Here is a 14,724-nt window from a genome sequence, read left to right on the forward strand (position 1 = left end):
TTAGTGGGCTGGTGGGACAGCCCCAAGGGGGCCTATGCGCCAAGAATAAAGAATCAAAGGAAAAGAAAAAAAAAAGAGGGAGGAAGTGGGAAGGGAGGGGGACTCCTCCCACCAAACCAAGTCCAACTCGGTTTGGGGGGGGAGTCCTCCCCCCCTTGGCTCGACCGACTCCTTGGGGGTCCTTGGACCCCAAGGCAAGGCCCCCCTCCCTCCTCCTATATATATGAAGCAATTAGGGCTGATTTGAGACGACTTTCTCACGGCTGCCCGACCACATACCTCCATAGTTTTTCCTCTAGATCGCGTTTCTGCGGAGCTCGGGCGGAGCCCTGCTGAGACAAGATCATCACCAACCTCCGGAGCGCCATCACGCTGCCAGAGAACTCTTCTACCTCTCCGTCTCTCTTGCTGGATCAAGAAGGCCGAGATCATCGTCGAGCTGTACGTGTGCTGAACGCGGAGGTGCCGTCCGTTCGGTACTAGATCGTGGGACTGATCGCGGGATTGTTCGCGGGGCGGATCGAGGGACGTGAGGACGTTCCACTACATCAACCGCGTTCTCTAACGCTTCTGCTGTACGATCTACAAGGGTACGTAGATCACTCATCCCCTCTCGTAGATGGACATCACCATGATAGGTCTTCGTGCGCGTAGGAAAATTTTTGTTTCCCATGCGACGTTCCCCAACACCTCTTTCCTCGCATTGGCAACTTCGACGAGGTGCACGGTTCTCTGGCTGAGATGCTTCTGCTTTGTGAGGAGGCTATGACTAAGGAGTCTGCCCCTCTCTATATTTCTGACGTGATGTTCACCGAGCTCTGGAACTGCATCATGATGCGCAAGGTTCCCATCTACGGGCCCTACTTGTTTGCCTATATTCGCCAGAAGTGGCACGACACCTATCCGCTTGAGGAGTTCCACCTTTAGGCTGATTATTTTGCGCACGATCCTATCAGGCTCCGCATCAAGGACAAATGGGCCAACCCATCAACTTCATCTCAACACATGGACACTGACACAGAGACTGCTGCTGACAGAGGCACCGCTTCTCAGTCCCGCTCTTCTGCTATGCCATCTTGGGCAGTGAAACTGCAGGATAAAATGAAGACTCTCTTCTGTATGCAGGCTAAGGGACAGTATCAGACTCATGTGGCCCAGAAGGAGAACCGTCAGAGGCACAAGCGTGTCCTGAGGACACTTGATGTTGATATCTCCAGCGGCTCAGAGGACGACATCACTCCAGAGTCTGCTTGGATGCGGGCTCAAGGTTATCAGTGGTCTGATGCAGAGGAGGAGGAGGACAATGAGGAGGAGCAGGACGATCCGGATGCCACGGACGGGTCTAGGGATGATGAGTGTGAGATTTATTTCCATCATATGTTGTGAGACTTGAACTAGTGTGAGATTTATTTTCATCATATGTTGTGAGTCATATGCTCCTTATTTTCATATATCTCTATCTTTTTGTTCACATGTTATTCACTGTGCAAATTCGGTATTGTCATCAATCCACCAAAAAGGGGGAGATTGTTAGGGCATAGTTTATGCCTAAGTAATTTTGGTGATTGATGACAGTACCGCAAAGGACTAACCGTGTGTGTTAAGATTTTAGATAACACATGTCAACGGCACAAGACGACTCGCCCCCTCTTTCCATGGAACAGAAGCACGGTGTACTCTACGATCCTTTTTCTTTGAGTCATAGGAACACCGTACTATTAAGAGGGGACCCGTACTGGAAAGGTTTGGGTGGAATCAATTTTGCACGCACACACTTTATCTCCTTTCCCCTTGCCTGCAACTTTGGAGTGGCTCCTACCTTTGTGTTTATCTCTTCTTAGCAAATGGTTCCTCAGCGGTAGTACCGCTGTGCCTAGCGGTAATACCGCTGCAGCCAGCGGTAGTACCGCTACCCTGGTCAGCGGTAGTACCGCTCGAGGAGCTTAGTACCGCCTTCCTAGCGGTTGTACTTTGACGGACCTTTTTGCGAAGACTTTCTTGGCGGTGGTTGGCCCGGTAGTGCTTATGCACTACCATGGGCACAGTGGTAGTACCGCTGCATCCAACGGTAGTACCGCTAGGCACGGGCTGTGAGTGGGAAAACGGCTGGATTCTTCCCCCACTATATAAGGGATTCTTCTAGCTGTGGAACCTTATCTCTTACCCTCCCAAGCTGCATTGTTGCTCCCTAAGCTCAAAAGTGCCCGATATCTCTCCCTAGCCAATCAAACTTGTTGATTCTTTAGGGATTGGTTGAGAACACCTAGATCTACACTTTCACCAAGAGAAAAGTTGATTCCCCACCAATCCCTTGCAGATCTTGTTACTCTTGGGTGTTTGAGCATCCTAGACGGTTGAGGTCACCTCGGAGCCACATTCCATTGTGGTGAAGCTTCGTGGTCTTGTTGGGAGCCTCCAAGCTTTGTGTGGAGTTTGCCCCAACCTTGTTTGTAAATGTTCGGTCGCCGCCTTCAAGGGCACCTATAGTGGAATCACGGTACCTTGCATCGTGTGAGGGCGTGAAGAGAATAGGGTGGCCTTAGTGGCTTATTGGGGAGCATTGTGCCTCTACACCGCTCCAACGGAGACGTACTTCCTGTCAAAGGGAAGGAACTTCGGTAACACATCCTCGTCTTCATTGGTTCCACTTGTGGTTATCTCTAACCTTTACTTTGTGTATGCTTATGTTGTTGTTTATCTCTTAATTGTCTTAGTAGCTCTTGTTGTTAGCTTTATTACGGTTCACCCCATTGTTGCTATTATTGTGAACCCATATGTTGTTTACCCTAACTTGCTAAGATTAATTAAAAAGTGGTCGTTGCCTATTGACCCCCCTCTAGTCAACCATATAGATCCTTTCACCCTTGACGAACGCCATGCTGTAGCGGCTCGCCGTCGTCGGGTTCTCCCCCGGGGTCTCCGCAGAGCGGGGGCTGCCTTTGTTGGGGGCGTGCAGGGCGCCGACAGGGCTGGGCGTGGGGGCAGTCCCATGCCAGGGCGTCGAGGGCGTGCTGCCCCTACCGGGCGGAAATCCGGAGGGCAGAACCCATGGTGGGCAGATGTCGGGGGTGCGTGCGCGGCCTCTCTGCCGAGCGGAGATTCGGCCGTCGCAACCCTACTGCGGCAACCGCCTCCCGACCTTCTCGTGGCGGGGCGGGGCGAGCCCGTGGTGGGGCGGCGATGGCGGCAGCTGGGGCGGTTGCGGGGCGAGTGGTGGCGGGCGATGGTGGCGAGGGCCGGGGCGGCGGAGATTCGGCCGTCGCAACCCTAGTGCGGGAACCGCCTCCCGGCCTTCCCGTGGCGGGGCGGGGCGAGGCGAGCCCGTGGCGGGATGGGGCGAGGCGGCGGCGGGGCGGCGATGGCGGGAGCTGGGGCAGTGGCGGGGCGAGTGGTGGCGGGCGATGGTGGCGAGGGCCGGGGCGGCGGTGGCGGCGGTGTCGGGGGCCGACGGGGTGCGAGGGTAGCGGGTAGCATGGGGAGTGGGAGGTTTTCTTTTTCTTTTTTGTCCCGAGGTGCGCAGCGGTGTTGTGGGTCGGGAGTCATTAGCGAGAGTTTCATTCAGAGCGTTTTCGTTAGCGAGAGTTTCATTAACAGCGTCATTAGACTGTTGATAATGTGATTAGGCGTTTCAGATCTGTAGTTGGATCTGCCCTCTCGTGCTTTTATTAGTACAGATTCGTATGGCCTTACAAACACACCTACACGAAAAAAAAGATTACACTCAAAGATTCTTTTTCCTTGTGCATCCACCGTTGGCGCGCCGTAAGCACAACTCGAAGCTGCCTCTGGGTCTGTGTGCCTTGGCGGAGCTAACTTTATGTAATGCATGACGGCATGAACTTGTAGAAGTAACGGTCCATGACTATGGCTTGTGACAACTTTCTTTCTTTTCAAAATTAAGTTTTTGGAAATCGTTTTTTACCGCGCGCCGGTCGAACCGACGCGCCGGTCGCCCCCTGGCGCGCGGGCCCTTGTAACATTTTTTGTCATCCGTGTGCTTCTTCGTTCAATGGATGCAACATTTTTCGTCTAAATATGTTGTAACCTGCGTCATTTTTGCTGCAATCATTTTTTTTACTATATTTTGTCTCGGTAAAAAAGCTGCATATACGTTTGGTTGCAACTCTAGTTCGTCGGATTTTTTGTTACAATCGATGTTTTTTACTTTTTGCTATAACCGTGTTAATTTTTGCTACAACCGGCATCATGTTTTGCTGTAACCGTTCACTAAAAAGTTGCATACACGTCACGTAAATTTTTGTTACAACCGGCATTTGACTTTTGCTACCACGTACCATCAGCTTTATTTTTTTTGCTACGATCACGTAGATTTTTTTTTGTTGCAACCATGAAAAAATTGCTGCATGACATCAAAATTTTGCTGCATAGGGAGGAAAATGTTGCATGCGGATCCAACGGTGCGGTCGACGCGGGGTTGGTGGATCCTGCGGCCCGTGCGCGGTCGGCCGAAAATCTGGACCGGCGCATCGGCGCAGATCATCCCCCCTAAATTTTCCCCCTAAAAACTCACTAAATCAAGACGCAATAATGCAAAAAAAGAAAACGCACAAGGACAAAAACAAGAGATCACACATGTTCTTTGGAGAGCCTACACATCGATTTTCTATGTGTACGGCTCTATCAGGTGAAGCTGGTTTATTTGGGAGCGAACAAGGCACACGGGAGTTACCTCCTGTTTTCATTTCTAAGAGTGATGAATAGGAGCATCCCGCGTTTAGAAGCATCTTGGGTGTGAAAGTAGTCGTCGCGGCCTGGCGCAAGCGACCATAGCGGGACCTCCTATTTTGCATCCTAGGCGATAGATTGTCACTAAGACGCACGTGTGGGTCGACCCACCTAGCACTTCATGCACCTCCATATCGATGGCGGAGCAAACGATTTTCGGTATGGTTTTAGCTGAGTTTTCTTTAATTTTGATTTCCTTGTATTTCAGTTGGTTTCCATCCATTTTTTTATTTCAGGAACAAAATGTTCAGTAAAATATTTACAAAAATTAAAAACATGCACACATTTTTTTAAAAAAAATCATGATTTGTGAAAACATTCATGTATTTTATTTTTCAAAAATTTCTGAAGAATAAATTAATGTTTCAGGAATTTAAATAATGTTCTCAGTTTTGAAAAAATCTGCATGTATTTAAAAGACTGCATTCAACTGTATTTCCTAGGAAAGAACGTTGATTTTAAGAAAATTAGGCACTTGAAAATTTGCATTAAAGATCTTTATCTTCTATTTTCAAGAAAAAGCATTGAATTTCCAAAATATCCGATAGTTCAAGAATTTTGGAAAGAAAAGCAGAAAAAGCAAAAGAAACACAGAGAAAAAAGAAAAAAAAACGTAGCACCGTAGTACTTTTTTCATCCGGAAATACTTGTCTTAAAAATGAATGATTTTTCGAGGGAGGATAAACACAGCCCGGGAAACTCCAAACCCCAAACCGATGGAGGGAAGCCACCCACGCGGCGAGCGAGATGGCGGGAAAGCGAAACCCCTCTCCGCCACCGACATGTGGGACCACAGCCTCCCTCGGGCCCACACGCCAGTCCAATCCTCCGGTGGAAGGAGGCGCGAGCGGGAAAATATATCCCGGCGCGCGCCCAATTTCTCCCTCCCATCCCCACCCCGCTCCCCCTCGACCTCCCCCCCCAAACCCATCCCCACCCCGCTCCCCCTCGACCCCGCCGCCGCCGCCGCCCTCCCGCCGGACGCGAAGATGCTGGAGCTGCGGCTGGTGCAGGGGAGCCTGCTGAAGAAGGTGCTGGAGGCGATCAAGGAGCTGGTGACGGACGCCAACTTCGACTGCTCCGGCACCGGCTTCTCGCTGCAGGCCATGGACTCCTCCCACGTCGCGCTCGTCGCCCTCCTCCTCCGCTCCGAGGGCTTCGAGCACTACCGCTGCGACCGCAACCTCTCCATGGGCATGAACCTCGGCAACATGGCCAAGATGCTCCGCTGCGCCGGCAACGACGACATCATCACCATCAAGGCCGACGACGGCTCCGACACCGTCACCTTCATGTTCGAGTCGCCCAGTAAGCGAACCCCCCCGCTCGATCTGTTTTCCCCCCCTTTGCTCCTCGTGGCTCCGTCGGTGACCCCGATCTGGATGGATCATGGATGGATGGATGAACAGATCAGGATAAGATTGCCGACTTCGAGATGAAGCTCATGGACATCGACAGCGAGCACCTCGGCATCCCCGACTCGGAGTACCAGGCCATCGTCCGCATGCCGTCCTCCGAGTTCTCCAGGATCTGCAAGGACCTCAGCAGCATCGGCGACACCGGTATGCTCATCTACTGTAATCTTGTTATGCTGCACCTGCGCTTGTCATCTCTGTTTCTCGCTTGTCTGACGGCGGCTTCTGCTCTGTGCGCTGCAGTTATTATCTCTGTCACCAAGGAGGGTGTCAAGTTCTCCACTGCTGGAGACATTGGGACTGCAAACATCGTTTGCAGGCAGAACAAGACTGTTGACAAGGTTCCTTTCTTGTCTTGTTTCTCCACTAGTTACTATGGATATATTGTCCTTGTAGGCATTTATATTGTGAATTTTTTGGGGTGTATTGCATAACAAGAGTTTGGAATCGCATTTGCAGCTATGCTTGTATTTTATGAATACCTTAATTTTAGCAATACGAATAGACAGTCACACCTAATTCTCAATCAGATCGTTTAGTGCTTACTCAGTTATAATATTTGAACGATTTGGTAGCTACTGTTGATGCTGTCCTTTACTTAAGATAATTAGCCTAAATTGTCTTACTATTTGCAGCTCATAGATACACACTACCCTACTGTTTGTTCCCTCGCATAGACTAAAATGGCAGTCTGCAGTTAATTATAATTATGCTGCTTTCAAATGTTCAGTTTTCCTACAGTGTCATACTAAAAAATGGTGTTGTTTCATAGCTTCGCCCACTGTCATATATACTAAAAGATGGTGTTGTTTCATAGCTTCATCCACTGAAAATGATTCCAACAATCTAGTGAAGCCGAGCTACATATTTTCTAAGATGATATTTATCATAATACAAACTAGTTTGGATGAACCCTGTACTCTTTAGTGCCCTGAGCTGGCGAGCCTACCAACTGAAGTAGTGTGCACAGTTACTTCAGTGAACAAAAAAAAATATTCAGCTTGAGCCATGTATGGAGTATCCAGCTCGCCTATATTTTACGCTTGCAAATTCATTTCAGTTTGGGCCTTGGTTTTCATACTGGAGTACTATTGTAGGGACATGTTTCAGTATGATATCTAATGATTGTCTTGTATCATTGCAGCCTGAAGAATCTACCATTATAGAGATGCAAGAGCCGGTGTCACTCACCTTTGCTCTGAGGTACATGAACTCTTTCACCAAGGCAAGCCCACTGTCGGACCAAGTCACCATCAGCCTCTCGTCTGAACTGCCGGTGGTTGTGGAGTACAAGATCGGCGAGATGGGCTACATTAGGTTTTATCTGGCACCAAAGATTGAAGAAGATGAGGAAATGAAGGCATGATTGTGTTCCAAGGATATGCTTGTCTTGCCTACTTTTTCCTTAGCTGTTAAATTGCTGTTTGCTTAACTATTGTTTGTAAGCAAAAATGATGTTATCCTTGTTTTAGCTACCCTTGTATCTGTGACTGTTGCTCCATGGATTTCCAAGGATGAATGTTAGATTAGTGAATTATGCTAGTCCATGTTACACCAGTGCTGTTATGGTTAGATTTAGCATATTTTCTCCTTGACAGGAATTTAGGGTGCTGTGTGGAAACAAGAAACCATAATTCCTAGCTGCTAGTGCTGATGTTCTTTCAGAGAAGTAGCAACCTATTTGTTATCAGTTTGGTTCATTGGCAGCTAGCAGTGTTGTTTTAGTTGTTGATTCACCAGATTGACATGTATGCCATGGTTAGTTGTATTACACAGCCACAAATCAGAACAATATTGTCATCAATGGAGTTTCACGTTTTCATTGGTTACTTGCTGACACTACAAACATTACCAGGCATTTCATATTCACATGATCAATATTTCTTCACTGACTTAACTGATATGGGTAGTAGACAAAGGTGCATCTGATGATCAACATTACTTTACTTCACTAATGTTATGGTTTGCTCTGCCAAAATGAAAACACCCAATGGACAGAACTTCTATAAATCCCAGCTTGGATGTCAATTTTGACTGAAGTTACATCGATCCTGCCCTCAGACCTGACACATAAAAATGCCAAGTTGAATTACTCCCTCCGATCTATATCAATTGTCACTGGTTTAGTACAACTTTGTACTAAATCAGTGAGAATTAATATGGATTGGAAGGAGTAGTATTTTTCATGACAGGGTTTGAGGAAGCAAGAGCCTATAATTCATAGCTGCTTTTGCAAGAGGCCTCACGCACGCAAACATCTTCCTTTTTTTTTAAAAAAAAAATCAGTTTTTCTTTTTGAATTTTCCAGTATTCTTACACTGAATGTTCTTTGCGATACATCTTTCCATCAATTTGTTTCAGTCTTTTTAGTTAGCTTGGGTAGTGTTCGGTTGGTTCGGCATTGTTTCACCAGATTAATATCTGCTATGTTTGCCCTGTAACTGTAATATTTCTGATTTAGAAGTTTTCCATAACGCTCAGGAACCTGCAAGCGACTAATGGGAAAACTATTACACAGCCCCACATTAGCATAACATTCATCATTAACAATGTTCCAAGTTTTCATAGATTGGTTGCTGATAGCTACAAAATTCCCACTCTCACCATGATATGGTGACGTTCTCGACATAATATCAAAGGTGCAGTCTGACTAACTCAAAGTTGATCCATAAAATCAAGTAATTCTTAGAAGACGCTGTCATGGTTTTTGAAATAAAAAGGCAAGGCTGATTTGCTCAATGTGGCATCCTGAAACAGGGCCACTTTCGAAAGTGTTCAGCGGAGGGGCAAAACGAGCAAAACTCGAGGCTGGGTACTGGGTAGAGAATGCACAGATATATTGCAAAAACACTTCAGATAGGGTAGGGAATTTTCAACTTGACCACAGTTTATAACTCCATGATGGTACAACAACACAATAAATCCCTGGATTGGAGGAGTGATGTTTTAGGATACAGTGAGCGGCCAATTTAGGACGACAGATCAAGGAAACACAGACAACTTATTGTTGCAATACATATTACTCTTAATGTCTGTGACTGTTGTCATGAAGCCTTGTTCCTTCACACCCAAATAGATGGCCAACACGGCACGGTTTACCTTGGGGCGATGTCCTTGTACCCACAAATCTGCTCTTCTCCCATGGCGGACATGACCGACACCATCAGGTCCTTGCCTTCGTTAAAGCCATCCTTGAGCTGCACCAACGGAGAAATGTAACATCAGGTTTGGTGGGGTACGGAGGAAATCTTTCATGTGTATAAACGCACAACACTCTGTAGTGAAATATTTAAAAAGACTTATATTTAGGAAATGGGGGAGTAGTTCAAACTACAAGAGTGTACTGATAAATAAAGCAATACCTTGTAAGTTAGTATTTTTCTAACCATGAGTCGACACTTTTAATTGAAAAATCAAGAAGGTATCTCAGACTGTATTTCGTATGCAAGAAAGAAATGTGCATGGATTACGTGGTTCATACAAACCTGGTCACGAGGGGAATCATCAGTTGGGAGCTTTATGTCATCTTTGGTGCTACCAGTATCAGTTAGCAGAGTCACCTGAAAGAAGTGTCAACTTCTCAAGGTAAACGCACATCCAGCAAAAGATGATGAAAATATAGGAGACATTAATAAAATAATCCAGCTTACAAATCCACCATCATCAGGTATATCAAGGAGCTGGTATTCTGTGATAATCACATAAGGAACCTGTAAAGATAGCAAAATTCATATTCTACTATCGACAGAAGCCATTTTAATAGCAAAAAGTCCAAGAAATGTACTGACACCACAGTTGCGAGAAGATGACACACTATATTCAAATTTCTCGCCAGTGAAGATGTCAATAGCAACAAAGTGGCAGCTGGCATAACCTCCAGACCCAGATGTAGAAACATCCACAACCTGCACATTTGTTCAAATGCTTGTCATTAGAAATCTATCAGCAAGAATAATAAAAAAGGCATCAGGGCAAGAATGAGCGAATAGGAGAGATTTTAATCCTAATAAATATATAAAAGCACTAAAATCTGGAACAACCGAAGGAATTCATTGATATTTATTTATTTAAAGTGTCAAGTACATCTGGAATGCATACAAAAGTATACAGCTAAACAGGATAATTGCACTGTCGGTAGCATTAGTGAACTGATTATCTAATGATACACTAAGAGGCAGCAAAAGGCAAGTACCCAAAAATGTCAAGCATAGAACATACAAGAAAACAAGTAACCCAATCCAGGCTTCACATATTTGGTCTCCAGTCATGTTTCAGCCACGACTGAAATCAGCGGTACTGCTTTTCAAATCAGCCAAATAACTTATCTTTTTAATTTGAATGAAATCCAATGAAACTTTAAAGAAACCCAGTAAAGTTGAATATTTCAGTACCCACTGAATAAGCAAAGTTCCAGAAATTTCAGTACCCTCAGCTATGTACCTTTGCAGTAATAAAATGTACAAAAGATGTTGACAGATTTGCAATGGTGCTCTCCAACAAATAAAGTAATACATGCCAATAAACAGCATAAATACATGGACTTTTTATTGAATATGGACCTTTTACTGAAATATTAAATATAGACTTCTTTATTGAATCTATTTTCCTGAATATGGACCTTTTACTGAATATTAAATATAGACTTGTTTATTGAATCTATTTTCCTGAATATGGACTTTTTATTCATCACCTTCACTAATTTAGCCGTAATCAAATTGCTACTCCCTCCGTTCCTAAATATAAGACTTTTATAGAGATTTCACTAGAAAACTACATACAGAGCAAAATGAGTAAATCTACACTTTAAAATGTGTCTATATATATCTGTATGTAGTCGCCTACTGAAACCTCTAAAAGAATTAATATTTAAAAACGGAGGGAGTACAACTCAGTTACCAATCTCTGTCATAGGGGGGAGGGGGGGGGGGGCGACACATTAGGAACCTGAGTCAGAGTAGAACAGACGAATAAAAAGTCTCCAGTCAACAAAGATCATTACTGTACTTTTTTTTTCCTTTTGCAGGTGACTTTTTTTGCTTTTATCGGAAAAATCTAATAGTTCTAAATTCTAATTAACTGCCAAAGTAAAGGTGATCAGGCGGTACATCTAAACCAAGCCTATACTGCTAATCTTATGACACAGAGACACCAATATGAACTGAAAAATTCAGATGATGTAGTACGCATACACGGCTAACTCACGCCAACTCCCCCGCGCGACCCCATTCTGTCCGGCCTCGTTCGTTTGGGGTAAAAGGGACAAACCTGTCGGCCCAACGCGAGACGGCACGGACCCATCTTGTCCGTTTTGTGTCCGGCACGACCCATTTCAAGCGCAAACTTGCGCGGGTTTTGGGTCGCGGCGGACATCAAACGGACGCGCGCTCGTCCGTGTCGGGGACGCGTGGCAGGCGGCCACCTACCTCCCACCTGCCCACATCAATGCGCACGAATGGCCGGGCCCGCCTGTCATCCGCCCAAGAAACGGTCGCGTTCCTTCTTAAATGGGGAAGCCGTGGACCTGCCGTCGTCCACAGTTCCCATCGCCACCCCGCGGCCTCCTCGAAACCCGACAGCCAAACCCTAGCAGCCTCCTCAAACTCGTCGGCCGCCCACCTCGCAGCCATGGGCCTGTGGAACTACGGCCGCAAGGGGAAGCACGACCGCGAGGCTGGCTCCTCGTCGGGACACCGCCGCGGCTCCGTGAAGGAGGAGGCCGCATCGCCACCGCGTCGTGCCTCCGTTGCAGCTCCCTTCACCATTGCCCCTAGGCCCGCCGGCCAGCGCGACCGGCAGTACCTCAGCGCTGAGGTATGTCGGCGCTACTGGGAGACGAGGACGCCGGTCCCGTGGAACGATTTCCACCTCCCCAACGCGTGGCACCTCTCCGCCGACCGGGTCCCTATCCCGCCGGTGCCGACGAGCGGTCGTGCGCGCCGCGACGAGATCGAGCGCCGCCGCCGCCTCCTCTCCGACGACCTGTACTACGCCGACATGTACGCTGCCGACTCCACCCTTTGGGACACGTGGCTCAGGGACGAGCACGACGTGCGGCGCACATCCTACTTCGCCGGCACGGTCCTGGGGCCGCGGCACGGGAGGTGCGCGGACGTACACGGGTGCGCGGCCTCACGCCCACGCCGTCGCCTTCCCCGTCTCCGTCACCACCTCCACCTCCTCGCGCGACGGAGGAGGAGGAGGCCCGGCTCATGCAGCGCGTCATGGAGGACTCCAGGATGACGCATGATGAGCGCCAATGGCTGGGCCTAGCCCGCGCGATGGCCCTCTCTGCGGCCGACGACGTCGCCATCCCCGAGCAGATGGAGGAGGAGGAGGTGGCCGTGTTCCCTCCGGATGTGGTGGGCGCGTCATGGAGCTGGTCGTGCACCGCGCCGGAGATGGTGCTGGCAGTGGGGGCCGTGAACTGGTGCCCCACGCCGCCACGGTTAACGGAACGGGACGCCTCGCCACGGGAGGAGGTGCTGCAGGCACCTGCCAGCTTCTAGCCCGCCCCCGCGCACAAGGGACCACCGGCCCACCTCTGGACGCCGTCGGCCTACGTCGACATCGTCAGCGACGGTGACGACGACGACACCGGCGGCCAGTGAAGACAGCGACGGCCACGACATCGACGGGCTTCTTTTTTTGTGTTAATTATGTCAAACTGGGCCGTTTTGTGGCCGTGAAAACTGGGCTTTTTATGTTAATGTTATCATGTTTTAAGTTTTTTAACTGCGTTTATTTACTTTTGAGTTACTTTTTGTTTTTGTTAATCACGTCCAGTACGGACATGATTTAATATGTGGCCGCACGGTGAGCGTACGCACGACTCAATGGACAGAAGCGGACATGGACGAACCCATTGCCGTCCCAAACGGACAAAATCCGGTCCGGTCAAACCGGACGTCTGTTTAGGGTCGTGCGGTGGAGTTGAGCCTCATACCTCTAACTTGGCCTACGGATACAGCATTTACCACAGCAACATCCACCAGTACTCATAATAAGCACAGAAGAACATCACGAACCAATCGTGACGGGTTGTGTATATACATACCCTGCAGGGGCGGTTCTCGACGACGATGTACCCTCGCTTACGGATGGTGCGGGCCTGCTGCGTGAAGGTCTTCGACGCAAGCCTCGACTCGAAATGATCTTCCTCGTCCGACATCTCCTCTCCTCGGATCAGGACCCAAAACAGTCTCTACAAATTCCAACAAACGCGAGACAGGATCGGAGAGCAACGGAGGAATCGCTCGGTGCACAAGAGAACCGGAAACCCAGCCAACTTGTTAAGCTTTGCTATCGATCTTTATAATCAAGGGCATTCATACATACCTTAGGTATGGGGGGGCAGTGGATGGAGTCAAGCGGTATTGATGCCATGCACTGCTCCAACCACCATCACAGGTACTGATCCAGCTTCCATCCAGGCCGGCCCCGCCTGCCATTCTCAGCCGACGGCAATATGGAACCTGCTGCGTCCTTCATGGATGAGTGATGTGATGATGCGTCCTTCCAGCCTCCCCTAGCTGATGGTTTGGCCGTCACATTCTTTCATTCATTTCATTTTCCATCACATTAGTCACACACCGTGATGCACGTGTGTGGGTAGACTTGACCACGTATGAACATCAAAGTGAGGAAACACTTAAGCATACAAGAATTATCTACAGGAATTCTTGCGGGAACTGATGATTGAACGGCGCCTCGGCGGAACAGCCGCGGCGCCGCCTCGCATCTCGCCGTCGGTCGGAAGCGGTGGTGCGCCTCGGGAACCACGTATGAACTTAAGATTTATTTTCTAAATGGATGAACCTTTTTTCTTTAAATCTGTAAACCTTTTTTGATTTTATATTTTTCATAACAAAAAATATCTAAAAAGAGAATTTTTTTTTGGAAAGAATTCTACTGGGCCGGCCCATACTAGCAGCACTGCAGGCGCCGGATTGTTAACAGGCGCCTGCAGCGCTGCATAGGAGATCCCCTAAAGTTCCCTCTTTAGTCCCTTCTACATAAAAAAAGAGAGCCTAAAGCCCCCTCCCTCCTCTTTCCGAAAAATAAATGAGCCAAAGAATGAAATCACTAGATAAGGATTACCCTTGCAAAGGTCACTTGCCACCTTCGCAAACGAGTTAGACAAGTGATATATTACATTTGCGTCATTTGTCGCAATTTAAAAGTTTAATTTTTTTATAGATTAGTGTATTCAAAATATTTTATATTTTGAACCATGCGTTCAAATTTCAAACTATTTTCGCTATTGAATTTCTTGAGTCGATATCTCCAAAACCAGGTCCCATGTTAATAGGTTTCAACCAACTTTTATATTATGAAAAAACAAAAGAAAACCTGACACACAAAAAATACAGAAAAAAAATACGAAAAAATAGGGCCTGGAAGTAAACCTGTTCATGGGCAGCCCGGCGTGAAAAACATATGGCTGCTCGGGCTTGTCTCTTGGGCCAGGCTTGTGCTTCGTTTTGCAGCCTGAAAGTAATTCAAGCCGGGCCCGGGCTTTCATATTTGCACTTTTCAGGCCAGGCTTTTGGGCTTAAATGTAACT

General features: G+C 47.7%; 2 protein-coding genes across 2 annotated transcripts; one reads left to right on the forward strand and one right to left on the reverse strand.

The window, feature by feature from the left end:
- Positions 1 to 5,701: 5,701 nt before the first annotated feature.
- On the forward strand, positions 5,702 to 7,703 carry LOC123406159 (proliferating cell nuclear antigen). Its single transcript, XM_045099636.1, has 4 exons — positions 5,702 to 6,054; positions 6,156 to 6,308; positions 6,405 to 6,502; positions 7,306 to 7,703. The coding sequence occupies exons 1-4, from the start codon at positions 5,736 to 5,738 to the stop codon at positions 7,525 to 7,527; spliced, it is 792 nt and encodes a 263-aa protein (XP_044955571.1). The 5' UTR covers positions 5,702 to 5,735; the 3' UTR covers positions 7,528 to 7,703.
- A 1,327-nt stretch (positions 7,704 to 9,030) lies between these two features.
- LOC123406161 (eukaryotic translation initiation factor 5A-5-like) lies at positions 9,031 to 13,794 on the reverse strand. Its single transcript, XM_045099639.1, has 6 exons — positions 13,497 to 13,794; positions 13,216 to 13,362; positions 9,950 to 10,066; positions 9,812 to 9,871; positions 9,647 to 9,721; positions 9,031 to 9,358 (listed from the first exon to the last, which is right to left on the reverse strand). The coding sequence occupies exons 1-6, from the start codon at positions 13,542 to 13,544 to the stop codon at positions 9,257 to 9,259; spliced, it is 549 nt and encodes a 182-aa protein (XP_044955574.1). The 5' UTR covers positions 13,545 to 13,794; the 3' UTR covers positions 9,031 to 9,256.
- Between the last annotated feature and the right edge of the window lie 930 nt (positions 13,795 to 14,724).

This window comes from Hordeum vulgare, chromosome 6H (assembly GCF_904849725.1).
Source record: "Hordeum vulgare subsp. vulgare chromosome 6H, MorexV3_pseudomolecules_assembly, whole genome shotgun sequence".
In the NCBI taxonomy this organism is placed as follows: domain Eukaryota; kingdom Viridiplantae; phylum Streptophyta; class Magnoliopsida; order Poales; family Poaceae; genus Hordeum; species Hordeum vulgare.

Bases quoted from the DNA above. Each gene is read 5' to 3' on its own strand.
- LOC123406159 (XM_045099636.1), top strand. From the start codon at position 5,736: ATGCTGGAGCTGCGGCTGGTGCAGGGGAGCCTGCTGAAGAAGGTGCTG. The intron at 6,055-6,155 runs GTAAGCGAACCC...ATGGATGAACAG, and splicing joins CTTCATGTTCGAGTCGCCCA to ATCAGGATAAGATTGCCGAC. The intron at 6,503-7,305 runs GTTCCTTTCTTG...GTATCATTGCAG, and splicing joins AGAACAAGACTGTTGACAAG to CCTGAAGAATCTACCATTAT.
- LOC123406161 (XM_045099639.1), bottom strand. From the start codon at position 13,544: ATGGCATCAATACCGCTTGACTCCATCCACTGCCCCCCCATACCTAAG. The intron at 9,722-9,811 runs GTAAGCTGGATT...CACTTCTTTCAG, and splicing joins TACCTGATGATGGTGGATTT to GTGACTCTGCTAACTGATAC. The intron at 9,359-9,646 runs GTTTGTATGAAC...CCGTTGGTGCAG, and splicing joins ATGATTCCCCTCGTGACCAG to CTCAAGGATGGCTTTAACGA.